Source organism: Saccostrea cucullata, unplaced genomic scaffold (genome assembly GCF_032062105.1).
Source record: "Saccostrea cucullata isolate Sc308-1 unplaced genomic scaffold, CSIRO_AGI_Scuc_v1 ctg160, whole genome shotgun sequence".
In the NCBI taxonomy this organism is placed as follows: domain Eukaryota; kingdom Metazoa; phylum Mollusca; class Bivalvia; order Ostreida; family Ostreidae; genus Saccostrea; species Saccostrea cuccullata.
In genome coordinates, this window is record NW_026938254.1 from 787,778 (window position 1) to 801,456 (window position 13,679).

At 34.7% G+C, this 13,679-nt stretch overlaps 1 protein-coding gene across 2 annotated transcripts; it reads left to right on the forward strand.

Moving 5' to 3' along the window:
- The first annotated feature begins 6,870 nt into the window (after positions 1-6,870).
- LOC134249807 (peroxisomal sarcosine oxidase-like) lies at positions 6,871-13,118 on the forward strand. 2 transcript variants are annotated; one of them, XM_062732175.1, is made up of 9 exons: positions 6,871-6,892; positions 10,071-10,198; positions 10,656-10,807; positions 10,982-11,195; positions 11,278-11,460; positions 11,777-11,917; positions 12,278-12,427; positions 12,732-12,807; positions 12,933-13,118. In XM_062732175.1, the coding sequence occupies exons 2-9, from the start codon at positions 10,097-10,099 to the stop codon at positions 13,058-13,060; spliced, it is 1,146 nt and encodes a 381-aa protein (XP_062588159.1). In that variant the 5' UTR covers positions 6,871-6,892; positions 10,071-10,096; the 3' UTR covers positions 13,061-13,118. The 2 variants fall into 2 exon arrangements, with proteins under 2 accessions (XP_062588159.1, XP_062588160.1); XM_062732176.1 differs by lacking the exon at positions 10,656-10,807.
- The last annotated feature ends 561 nt before the right edge of the window (positions 13,119-13,679 follow it).

Below are 13,679 nucleotides of genomic sequence, written 5' to 3' on the forward strand. Positions count from 1 at the left end.
TCATCATTGACTTATTTTTTTTTACGTCGATGAATCTATTTATGAGCAAATGCGGTAAAATGTCTATTTATTAATTTAAAAAAAAAAAAAAATTTACTTTGCTTTGAAGATAAGCTGAAAAAAAAGATTCAACCATTTCTCCTTTGAATATCTTGACGTGCTTTCCTTGCATGTGAAAGAATTTTTTTTTACTGCTAAATTTTGTTTGCGGCCGATTTGATGCTTTGCATCAATTTAACTTGTTTACTATTGTACCAGGGTCAAAATGGTTATTAAAACCTAAAGAGGTCCCAGTAGTACTGAATCAACGTGTTGGTCCACAACAGCGATGTTCCATAGGCTGCAGGATTTCGGACGATTCTGTACTTCAACGAGTTGTCCACCAACTTAATTCTTCAAATATCATTTGTGAGATCAAATATTAAAAGTAAATGACTGTGTAGTCTCGTTTACCCCAGACTCTCGCTCTCGAGACTTTGCCCGAGCGGGCAAGGTCTCGAGAGCGAGAGTCTGGGGAAAACGAGACTAATGACTGTGTGACATTTTTCATTTAAATAAAATTCCGAGAATGCTTTTTTTCATATGTGCGTGTTTGTAAAGGGGAAAGGGGGGGGGGGGTAGTGACATATCAATTAGGGTCGGATTATTTATGTTATTCTCATTTGATAATATATAGTTTTATTCTTTTAAAGGACAGATTATTTATTGTCAAATGCAAACTCCCCTCTCATCAAAAACAAATGGTCGTCCTCATAGATTCTGAAGTCCAAAAGTAATAAACGAGATGTAAGATACTTAGAAATTTAATAATTAAATCTCTCTGAATATAACTGCATTAACAACTGAGATGCTTTATATAATAGAGCTGAGGATCTTTGAAATCTTACAAATAATCTAATTACTTACTGTATATGCTATTATTTGACATTGCACGTTTACGCCGCCATACAATTACAAGATTGGCCTGACCGGATTTACCCGCATTGTGTCCGGATTTACCCCACTCTGCCAATACGTTTTATTTTGCTAATATTTGAATAAGACCTGAAGGAAAACAATCTAAAACATTTATTTATCGAGGATTATGTATGGAATTCACACATCGATTCAAAACTGGGTTACCCATCAATCAGTTTCGCGCTGCTATTCCCACCGAACAACGCTTACGTGAGTTTTGTCCGGAATTACCCGAATATACCCTAAATAATCATACACCTGTAGTTAGCAATATTAAAGTAAAAGGCTCATGTACAGATCTTTGTTAGGGGGCTACACAAGGGATATACATTGTAAATAAAAAAAAGTGTGATACAAACAGGAAACTCCGATCTTCGTGACAATGAGGCGTCTATACTATGTACAGTATAGGAAAAGGGCGAGGAAAAAAAAATCAATAGACATATTTTAACAAACAATTTATGCCATGATTTGGAATTATTTCTTGATTGTGGTATATTTTGTGTAATCCTTTTCACAATTAAAATCATTATATTTCCATTTCTAAATTTTTTTTCTATAATAATCCTTTGAAAGTAAGCGGAGTTGATTTCCTGATAATACTGCCGGAATGTAAATTAGGCAGGTCGATAGATCAGCAGCTAAAGAGGCCTAATACGCATGCAAATCTCGTGCGCATCTGTCTCTGTGTCTGACGCTAAGGAGGCCAAATATGCATGTAAATCTCGTGCGGCTGCCTTTGTGTTTGACGTCAGTGTGGGAGGACTATTGAAATTGGCATGGAAGTCCTCGTGTAATTTAAATCGATTAGTCTACATTCTTAATGTCTAAGTCTACAATTTTATTTCACAATGAAATGGAAATATAAGGAATCACTGTCTAGTTTTGAGAGTATGCCAGGGACATCAACAATAGTGGGAAACATGGGATAATTTTAGCATAACGGGCTTCGCCCGTTATGCAAATTATCCCATGTTTCCCACTATTGTTGATGCCCTGGCATACTCTCAAAACCAGAAGTCTCTGTCGAGACTGAAGCTCTACTGGTTTGAACTTATAGCAAAGGAAGAGAAAAGTACTTAAGCAGCTGGGATTTGAAACTAAATAGAATAATGATCGTTGATAAAGTCTCTTTATGTTCTTAGTGTAGTCTACTTGTGTGCCAAGTTATACTGAAATCAGACCAAAACTGTAGGAGGAGTAGCATTTTGAAACAATTTTACAGACATTTCTATTTTTAGTAACCACGGCAACACCGTTCATCAAAATTAAAATTCGATACACAGAATCATGTATCTTAGTGTATTCTACTTATGTGCCAAGTTATATTGAAATCAGACCAAAACTGTAGGAGGAGTAGCATTTTGAAACAATTTTACAGATATTTCTATTTTAGTAACCACGGCAACACCATTCATCGAAATCAAAAACCGATAAAGAGAATTATGTATCTTAGTGTATTCTACTTGTGTGCCAAGTTATAATGAAATCAAACCAAAACTGTAGGAGGAGTAGCATTTTGAAAGAATTTCACAGAAATTTTCTATTTTTAGTAACCACGGCAACACCGTTCATCAAAATCAAAAACCGATATACCGAATTATGTATCTTAGTGTATTCTACTTGTTTGCCAAGTAATACTGAAATCAGACCAAAACTGTAGGAGGAGTAGCATTTTGAAAGAATTTCACAGAAATTTCTATTTTTCTTAACCACGGCAACACCGTTCATCGAAATCAAAAACCAATAAACAGAATTATGTATCATAGTGTATTCTACTTGTGTGCCAAGTTATAATGAAATCAAACCAAAACTGTAGGAGAGTAGCATTTTGAAAGAATTTCACAGAAATTTCTATTTTTAGTAACCACAGCAACACCGTTCATCAAAATCAAAAACCGATATACAGAATTACGTATCTTAGTGTAGTCTACTTGTGTGCCAAGTTATACTGAAATCAGACCAAAACTGTAGGAGGAGTAGCGTTTTGAAAGAATTTCACAGAAATTTCTATTTTTAGTAACCACGGCAACACCGTTCATCGAAATCAAAAACCGATACACAGAATTATGTATCTTAGTGTAGTCTACTTGTGTGCCAAGTTATACTGAAATTAGACCAAAACTGTAGGAGGAGTAGCATTTTGAAAAATTGTTTACAGACAGACGGACAGACAGACGGACAGACGGACGGACGCCGGACGCATTACTATCGCATAAGCTCTTCTGGTCTCTGACCAGTAGAGCTAACTAGACAGTGATTCCTTAAATCATCTTCCTCAAATGATAAACAGTCTACATATAATTTTTGTGACTTTGGATTTAACATTCCCTTTTCTAAAAGGAGTTAAATTATTGACAAAAAAGATGATGAAACAAGAACATCAGCAGTCTCGTTTAAAGTAATCATTTCGCAAACTTGTTCTATGGTTGATATAATAAATTCTTTTATTTATTTTCTATTTAGACAGGATAGCACAATTAGTACATATGACTAGTTTACATTATGGTCCTGTATAAAACATATTTATAGACAGATATATTTTAAAAAAAAGTAGAAACTAGAGTAAAAAAAGAATATATACATAGCATATTATATCAGACATATTTGTACATACTAATAAATAAACTACTAGTATTAAATACTGTGCCATAGATAAAATTCATTTAAGAACAATTTCTTCACCTATTTAAATTATAACTTTGCAGATATGCTGATTTAAAAGAAGCCAAAGAATTACAGTTTCTAACGGAGTCAGGCAACTGGTTCCATAAAATTGCATTTGAAACTTTAAAGGATCGCTTATAATATTCAGTTCGTGCTTTTGGAATATATAAAAGGCCACTAACACTACTTCTTGTTGCCCTTGAGCTAACTTGGCCAACATAAGTAAAAACATTCAATATTCTGGCGTCATACTTTTCATAACTTTAAAAGCAAGCACAGGTTTTCTATAAATAAGATAATCATATACAGGCATCCATTTAAGAGCACTAAAAGTGTCAACAGGAGTTTGAATGTCTTTCACATTCATGATAATTCTAGTGGCCCTTTTCTGTAATCTAAAAATTCTATCAATAAAACTCTTGTTTTTGGCTGAACACCAAACAGAGCAACAATAGTTAAAATGAGGAAAAACAAGTATATACTGACAAAACGTCAGAGATACTCAAGCCGTAGAAAGTCAACTAAGAAGTGTCATTAATATCTTAAAATGGTATAAGATGAGGGCTACTGAGTTCAATCTTCTGTTGAATAAAATACATGTATTCTGAAACAAATTTAATATATTGAATTTAGAAATAACTACGGGTTGATCTAGCTAAGCGACATGTCCAGTGTAACCAGTGGACTCGTCCAAGGATGCTTTGTCGGCGACCGTAAAAAGTTACCTGAGATTCCTACGCAAAGAAAAGCGCGAAATCTCTGTATATGCGGCTGCGGAGCTTCACTCATTGTTCATTCGTCGTAGAATAGAATCCGACATTTAACACTTAATTTCTTTGAATATACAGGCATTTTTAAGATAAGCTTCATTTTTATTTCTAGAAATGTTTTTATCTACAAAAATAATACATCTTCGTGTTTTTAAATTGAGTAAATCGATGACCTAGCATCGTTCTAGATAACTCAAGCCCCTCTAGGGCTTAAGTAATAACAGTGTTATAAACTTTTAACAATGCTGCCTTTGACATAAAACTTTGAAGACGGCGTAAAATACCTATATTTTGTGAAAGCTTATTACATAGAAATTCAATTTGTATAGACCAGGTTACACATTCATCTATATGTACACCAAGTAGTTTGGCACTTTTAACAGTCTCTAATCAATCAATGATCAATGAGCTTGTCAGCAAATACAATTAATCATTCAGTCAAATGCTGACTGAAGTTTTTAGATTAATTTTTAAGCCATTATTTACACACTGAATTGTGGATGGATTTTCCCGATCATGACAAGGAGCACAGGGCATGCTCACTCCTCCATGCCACCTGATCCCACTTTTGATGTTTTGGAGGTGCTCTGCTCCCATTTTGTATTGTTTAATGGACTTTTGAGCTTTGATACTGTTCATTATCTATATTTATTTCATGTGATGATATTTAGGGGTAAAAAGATATTTTGCATAAAATAATTAACATTTGTACAAAATCGGAATTCAACAAAATTAAGTCAGTATGAATTTTGTTATTACTGCATGTAATTTAGATGGTCAAATTATCATTTTGACTGAAAAAAGCAACAATTGTATAATATCAATACGTTTTAATATTCACGACAAAATATATTTCAAACTAAATAAAAACATCCTTGAAACATACATGTGAAACATGCCGGTAATCAGGATGTCATGTTTTTAACATACAAATACAAACATGTGAGATATCCTTTATGTTGCAGGAAATGCGAGATCTTAGACTTTAAAAAAAATCTCACCGTGTAATTAAGGTATGTCACTCGTCAGCATTTTAGAAAAGTTAGCGCAGACCATCTTACTTCAAATCTATTTGTTAAAATTAAATGTTTATAACATATCTAATTTCAACAATGTTAATGTTTTAACATTCAAAGAAAAAACTGCTCAAAAAACTTCAAAGAAGCAAGATTTATAAGGGACTATTTCTTGTGGTGGAAGGATTTTTAGCAAATAATTCTGCAAATCTGCACATTTATTAAATTTAATATCTTGGATCTTTAGCCTCACATACTTTTACTCGGAGAATATTTTCCAGTATGATATTGCTATGAATATAGTTAATATTGGTCTTAATTTATATTTTTATAACAAGTTTTACACCTTCCTTCAAGAATTTTTGCCAAAAAATGAAGATATGTCAAATAAGTCTAGATAAAATTTACACTGTTTTTCGCATGAAAATCGCATATTTTGACCCATATTTCAAAATTAACATCACTGACCCCAACTTTTTCTTTCATTATTTTAAAGTACTCGATACTTGTGACTGATCAGCACTCAAGTCGTAATAAGCTTGATTTAAGAAAATGATTTATTCCCTATTCAGTTTTATAATACCCCAAAATATGGGGGTTTTTTTAGTGCAAAAATGTCACACAATAATTTACGCGCATTAATTTGCAAGATTTGTTCAATGATAAATATTATTCAAAGTATTTTACATAAAATAAAATCATATTGATTTCCATTGTTACATCTGATAAAATATTATAAAGGTTAAAGTAATTAACCAAAAATGTGAAATTTAAGTGCAAAAAGGTCAACTTCATTGTACCGTAGATCAGTTAGATGAACACTGACCCCCAATTTTTTCTGCGATTTTGAGTTACTCTATATGAGTACTTATCCAAAATACACTTCTCAAAAAATCCTTGATTTAATAAAATTCACGAGTGACATACCTTAAAGGAGGAAGCGTAAAGAATTTCTTTCATGATAAATGATGTTTTGTCAAAGCTCCTTTTTTTCATTTTCCGGTAACTTTGCTGTTTACTTCCCCAAGTAGATATTAGGATGGTTTCAAAGGTACATGTATTAACGTAAGTTTTTTTACACTTACATTTATAAACTGCGACTACATTTCTTTGGTAGAACTATCCATGATTTTTAGTACAGTTTGAAGTCTCAATTTTCCGTACAAATAAACAAGGTAACTTTTGTTACTATAGTATTTGATCGGCGTTATCAAAGATACATAATAGGTACCGCAGCAATACAAATCAAAACAATAATTAACGCACCTTCACAAAAATATATTGACGAATTTATTTACAAGTAAAAAAAAAAAAAAAAACAACTAACGAAGATACCAAAATAAGGAAAATGCAACTTAGTTACTGGAACTAAGTTATAGATGTGCACACTGAAAGTTTGTTGAACTTACATCCTAATGGCCAAGACCTTGAGTTCCATAACCATTGTACCACCCAGCACGATCAGATACAGCTGCAACAAGTGTGAGTTCATGTTCTTTTATTTACAACAAAAACCTTTTATCCAAAACAGCGAAAGACCTTTATACATGTTGCACAAGAATTAGGTAAGGTGTTTTAAGAATACGGGTCTTGGAGATCATTGGGAAAACAGGGAATAGGCTTTAAAATCGAAAAATATTACACACTCTTGCCATTTTATTGTAACTACCAGTATTATAAGGTTGACACTCAGGTTATATTGATAATATTGCAAGATTGATGCGAAACAGATTCAGAGAGTGGAACAATAAATAAATATTCTTCAACTGTTTTACAACATACTCTCATCTTGTCATATCTCTCATATTATTGTTGCAAATCAACATCAAAAGCACCAGGAATAATGTACTCTTGATATTAATTACCTACAATAGACACCTGCTAAATTAAAACCGACTTTGTAATTAAAACCGTGCTATTTAATTATGTTCGAAAACATTTTCATTGTGTCTTCATACGAAACTATAATAAATACACTTTTAATCATGCATGCAGTGGAGGCTAAATAACTTCAGTTAAAGTTATAATCATTTCATGCTAATGATCTATGAGAATGGCGGGTTTTAATTCCTGATGTAAGAGAATATCAACGTCTGGGTGTATAAATTGAATAATTTTGTACGCTTTATGACCACTATGATAATTGCATGAAGTATTCATAGGTTCAGAATCGTGATGCTATTCACCTCTATAGAAAGTAAGTTAGAATGATTGGGACACAGTCACACTACAAGTGATTATATTTGTGCATCAAAAACAGTATCCTGTATAATGAAATCAGGGGAAACAAACAAGAAAACAAACAAAAGACATCTAAACGGTCAAAATCGGCTAAAGCAAATCTTGAGGTATTGATTCTGCTTTACATCAGATCTTAGGAAGCTCCCTGTACAACATCAGCTTAGACCTCAGAGACCATGTATTGCATCAGAGCAACAATCATCCTAGAATGGACGTAATCTGACTCAGCTTAAAGAGGCTTAACATGGGGAACAGATATCTGTGGTTCCAGTAGTTAACTCGTCATTATACAATTTATCAACCATGAAGAATGTATCAAAGAAAGACCCAGTCTAACTTAAAACATGATGATTTCAAATGGAAAACTAGAGGTTCTGTGACCAATGAGCTCACTAAATGATACTCGCCCGCCTCCCATATGGTTATAATGGCAAAGTCCATGTTTTGCTCTGGGAGACCCGAAATACATGTAAGTGTCAAATAAAAAAGTAAAATGGGAGCTCACAATGGCATTTTTGTAATAAAGCATCTGTGAATGTATCATTAGATTTTATTCAGTGGTATAGGAGGAGTTGCGGATAAAAGATGGATACCCTTCAATTTTACAGAAAGAATGGCCGTGTCTCTGTTTTGCTCTGGGAAACTCAAAATATATTTCCGATCAAAAAGTAAAACAGAAGGTGCACAATGGCAATGTGTAAAAAAAAAAAAATATGTGAAAATCTCATTAAATTTCATTCAGTGGTAGAGGAGGAGTTGCGGATAGAGATGGGTACCCCAAAGCGTAACGGACGGACATTCCGATTACTAATATTTCAAGCACACAACATAATCTTGTTCGATTTATAAGAAGTTAACTTTTAATGTAAGGTTCGTGGAAAAATAACCAATTTCGAAGTCATTTAATAACCGTCAATTAAGTCTTTCAGAATCTAGGATCCCGGAAACAACCGTGAACAAACAATATCAACTACGTCTTAATGGCCCTGGCTTGCCGCTACCGATTTTACTTACTCGGCATCAGTACTAGTAATGCATGTAAATATTTTCAATTTGAAAAATAAGGCTGACCTTTGAGCCTCCAATTTGTAAAGTCGGAGAATATGGAGCCCGTTTTCTTAATTCCAACACCGGTAGGTTCAGTGTTGTCATGGTTGTATTTAAAGAACATTCTCTGCTCGGTACAAACATGCACCAAGTATTAGAAACTCTAAACAGGGTTCAACATCTGTTGGGAACATTCTTCCAGAGGAATTTTGAATGTCAAATTCCTAGGAAGAGTAACTAAGTTCTTTATTCAAAGTAGTATGTTTTGTTTGTTGTTTAACAGAGTGTTCTTCACGTCCCGCAACGGGACTCCAATCCGCAACGTAATGACCAACTCTTTGCAACTCCTTACATCGTAACTCTAAAGCAAACGCTCTAACCACTGCGCCATGCCACTCAGGCGATCAAAATTGTTTTTAAAAGAAACTGAAATCCTTCAATGTAACATTGTATTTCAAATGGAAGCTGCTTGTCCTTCCCTTTTATTATACAGAAAGAAAAGTGGGAGGTACACAGTGATCGGGATGTCCGTCTGTACGTTCGTCCGTCCGTCTGTCTGTACTTCCGTCGGTTACGTTTTGGGGTACCCATCTCTTTTCCGCAACTCCTCTTATACCACTGATTGAATTTTGATGAGACTTTCACAGAATCTTTGTTACATAGTGCCATTTGTGCACCTCCTATTTTTACTTTTGGATCGGACACATATACAATGGAGCCTCGTTTATCCGGACGCTTTGGTTCCTAGTCAGTATGTGAAGCGTCCGGATATCTGAATTACCAGTAAAACAAGATGAAGTAACTTTTAAAAATTCCGTTCCGATGAAAAGACATCCGGATACTGAAGCATCCAGATATCTGAAGGTCCACTGTATATGGATTTCCCATAGCAAATCATGACACTGCCATTCTTTCTGTAATATTGAAGGGTGCAAGTCTCTTGTCCGCAACTCTACTCATACCAGCTAAAAATAGACTTCGTCATTATAATCATATGGGAGGCGGAGGATATCATTTAGTGAGCTCAGTGCTCACATTAATTCTAGTATTGCTTTAATTACGGGGTTGCATATTGAGAGATTCTAGCAGTTTCAGACGGCTGGAAAGAAAATTATACACACTTTTTAGTTTTAATGTCCGTTTTGATACCTTTTCACTCTATTTAGAAAAAACCATTTTGCTATTTAGACTCATACCTGGCCCTCTTTCAGAGCCATCCAGACACGGGAAATTGGTTTATTCAAGTGGTCTCACGTCCTGCACCGGGGATGTAAAGATCGACTTCTACGCTCTGACCACTGCGCCATGCGGGCAACCTGCGAAAAAGATGATATTTAATACCCTGATTGTTAACCTTCTAATTTTGCTTTAGTTCAGAGTTGATGTCGGTTGGTTGATATGGCGTTGTATGATGCCGTGGTCGTGGGGGCCGGGATAGAGGGGTCTGCCACGGCGTATAACCTCGCTAAGAATGGTCAGAGAACACTGCTTCTGGAACAGGTAGGTCTATCTCCGTCAAGGTGATCTAAGCAAGATCATATTAACGCCACGTATGACTGATTAATTTCTTGAGATTTAATATGGAAGTCCTTAAAGGTCAAAGTGTGAAAGTTCTGAATAAATACGGTTTTTAAAAACGACATTGATTGTAAATCCAAAGCAGAATTACAAAAATGAGTTAAACATACTGGTAGTTATACCATTGATGAACTGGGAACAATCTAGCTACAGTTAAAAATTTGCTGACTATACCTGTATATATACATGTTTAAAACTATGAGTTTAATCAACAGTTGTTACCTCTAAGTCAGGTCAGCCAATCCAAGTTTATTAGCCACAGGCACTTGTTGAACGCTAATATATTTTGAACCCATATTTAAGAATAACAAGTTAAATTGATGAAAAGCATCAAATCGGTCGCAAAAAAAAGAATTTTCCCATTCTTTGAATGTTTTAGTTTCCGTTACCTCACTCGAGAGGGAGTTCGCATGGGCAGAGTAGAATTACTCGAGTAGCGTACGGGAAGGATGACCATTATGCCAACATGATGAAGGAGGGGGGTAAATTATGGCGGGAGTTGGAACGAGAGTCCGGGACCTCTCTCTTTTTGTATGTCTTTCAATGATACTAATTAATGATACAGCTCAAAAAATTCAGATTGAGTATTTATAAAGCTCTTTAATATTTTTCATATTGCTTGCAATGAATATATACGTTTTTAAATTATCATACTTTATCTAACATAAAAAACACATGTATACATACCATCACATGTAATTGTAGGAACTGCGGTTGTCTTGCTGTTGGTACGCCGGATAATCCTTTCATCAAGGGCACTATATCGTCACTGGCTCGGCATAGAGTTAACCACGACGTCCTTAGTTATAAGAATCTACAGAACAGGTACCCGATGCTGTCGTTACCCCCCGATCACGTGGGAGTGTTGGACTACAGCGGCGGCGTTCTCATGGCAGATAAAGCTCTGCAGGCATTCCAGGTGACCTCTCCATTACAAATATCACGAAGAACTTTTGTACAGAGCTTTTGATTTCAACCATCTGTTCTTACCCTTTCTTTAGAAAATGTACGTCCGATATGGCGGTGAGTTACGAGACGGAGAGAAAGTGATTAACATTATTCCGGGTTCTGACGTCACTATAATAACGTCAAAGGGACAGTACAAAGCAAGAAAGCTTGTTCTTACGGTTGGGCCGTGGGCAACAAAACTTCTTCCTCAATTAGGGATACATATTCCACTGAAGGTAAATATCTGTAGCTTTTCAAAATTTTTCTTTGAATAAGCAATAATTTTTTACCTGTCTGTTTGTCCGCAAGAACTGAAACATTGTCCAGAACTTTTGAACGGCTGGTCAATTCCTTTGTAAAAAGTCTTTTATTAACATATTGACCTCTTCAACTTGGATATTGGCCTACTTTTGCTTAATTTTAATTTAGGCAGGTCAAACTCTAAGGTCAATAGATTAAAAAATGTTTCTTAGATATACGTAATTTAAGTCTTCACTATTTTTGTTAATCATACTGATTTGAATATTTATTGGATTACTATTTTTATTTCAGGTTGTACTTATTTCCGTACTTTACTGGAAAGAGAAAACGGCAGGAGAATTTTCATCTGATCGTTTCCCAGCTTTCATCCATGATGGAGAAGATATTCATGTTTACGCACTGCCTAGTCTAGAATATCCAGGGCATGTCAAAGTATATAAAAAATACTAGAATATTTGTCTTTGGATCTGTCTGTTTTGTCTGTAATTCTACTTATCTGTAGGTCAGTCTGTTTTGTGTGTAGGTCTGTCTGTTTGTCCATCTGTTTGTGTGTAGGTCTGTTTGTTTGTCCATCTGTTTTGTGTGTAGGTCTGTCTGTTTGTCCATCTGTTTTGTGTGTAGGTCTGTCTGTTTTGTCACTAGGTATGTCTGTCTGTTTTGTCTTCAGGTCTGTCTGTTTTGTCTTCAGGTCTGTCTTTTTGTCTGTTTGTCCATCTGTTTTGTGTGTAGGTCTGTCTGTTTTATCTGTAGGTCTGTCTGTTTTGTCATTAGGTCTGTCTGTTTTGTCTGTAGGTCTGTTTACATGTTGGTCCTGTCACTAATCCTGACAGTAGAGATAAAGCAGACACACGGGAGGTCATAACAGAGATGCAGCAGTATGTCAGCAAGTACATGCCAAGTCTGAAAAGCACGCCCTCCATCATTGAAACCTGCATGTACACAGTATGTTATTCTCCTTATAACTTTCTGAAGTGTTCATATCTTTACACCAGTGTATTAATCTATGCCCCCTTTCCATATGATTGACAACATTGTTAAACTCATTCATACTTTTGGTTTCCAAATTATTATGATTTTATATGATCTGTATTACCTCTTGAGCTTGATAATTGTAATCCTTTAATCAAATTTAAGTGCAAATCTACTTCCAAATTTCCTGGGACTAATTTTAGGCTGGAGTATCATACTATTCAATTCTCCAAGAATAATTATCTTTTCACCAAAAAAAAATCCACTCATTTTTCAGAACACCCCTGACAAACAGTTTGTGTTGGATCACCATCCTGCCTGGAAAAACATCATAATAGGAGCAGGGTTTTCAGGTAAATCAAAGAAACTGGTGATCAGTGTTGTAAATAAATGACAAATATTTTATAACAATGCTCCATTATACAGTTTGAGTGGAAATTGAACTTCAGAAATGTAGCTTAAGTTTTTCCTTTGTCAGGACATGGTTTCAAGCTGTCTCCAGTGGTGGGAAAAGTGCTGAGTGAGATGGTTATGGATAAATCACCTTCCTATGACCTTGCTCCCTGTCAGATAGACCGGCTCATACAACCAAAGTCACAACTGTAGAACAGAGAAATGTATTCAAGACTACAAGCTCATACAACTTCAGTCACAACTGTAGAACTCCAGTTTAATTTACCCAAGACTATCAGCTCCTACAACCAAAGTCACAACTGTAGATTTCATGAATATTTTACCCAAGACTTCAACTTCTCCATTATCTCATTATGTCATCAGACCTTTGTCCAGTAGTCTCTCCTCAAATCTACCAATGAAAACTATCTTATTTTGTCAAGAATTTGCTCAATTGTTCATGATTTAAATTCCATATTTCATGTCAAGGCAAATTTTAAATGGTTTTAAAAAGTGTTTACCAAATTTTAAAATAACATATTAAATCTGTTTGAATTTGTATCAATTCAAAATAAAATCTTAATTTTAAATTTTCATGAAAAACTGCATCCTCACTGCGTCACCCACAATATTTATACATTGTATATGTACTTGAACATAATTGTATAAATTGAAAATAAATTAAATCTTGAAACATTTTAGTGTTTATTCACATTTAGAGTTTATGAATAAAATTTCTAGGTTCAATATTAAGTAGTTTAACAATTTAATCTAACACAGGACTGGAATCAATCAAAAAAATATGTGCACCATATTAAAGATAGGCTTAATT

Coding starts and splice junctions, on each gene's coding strand:
- LOC134249807 (XM_062732175.1), top strand. CDS start 10,097: ATGGCGTTGTATGATGCCGTGGTCGTGGGGGCCGGGATAGAGGGGTCT. Junction 10,808..10,981: donor TCCGGGACCTCTCTCTTTTT/GTATGTCTTTCA, acceptor ATGTAATTGTAG/GAACTGCGGTTGTCTTGCTG. Junction 11,196..11,277: donor AAGCTCTGCAGGCATTCCAG/GTGACCTCTCCA, acceptor CCCTTTCTTTAG/AAAATGTACGTCCGATATGG.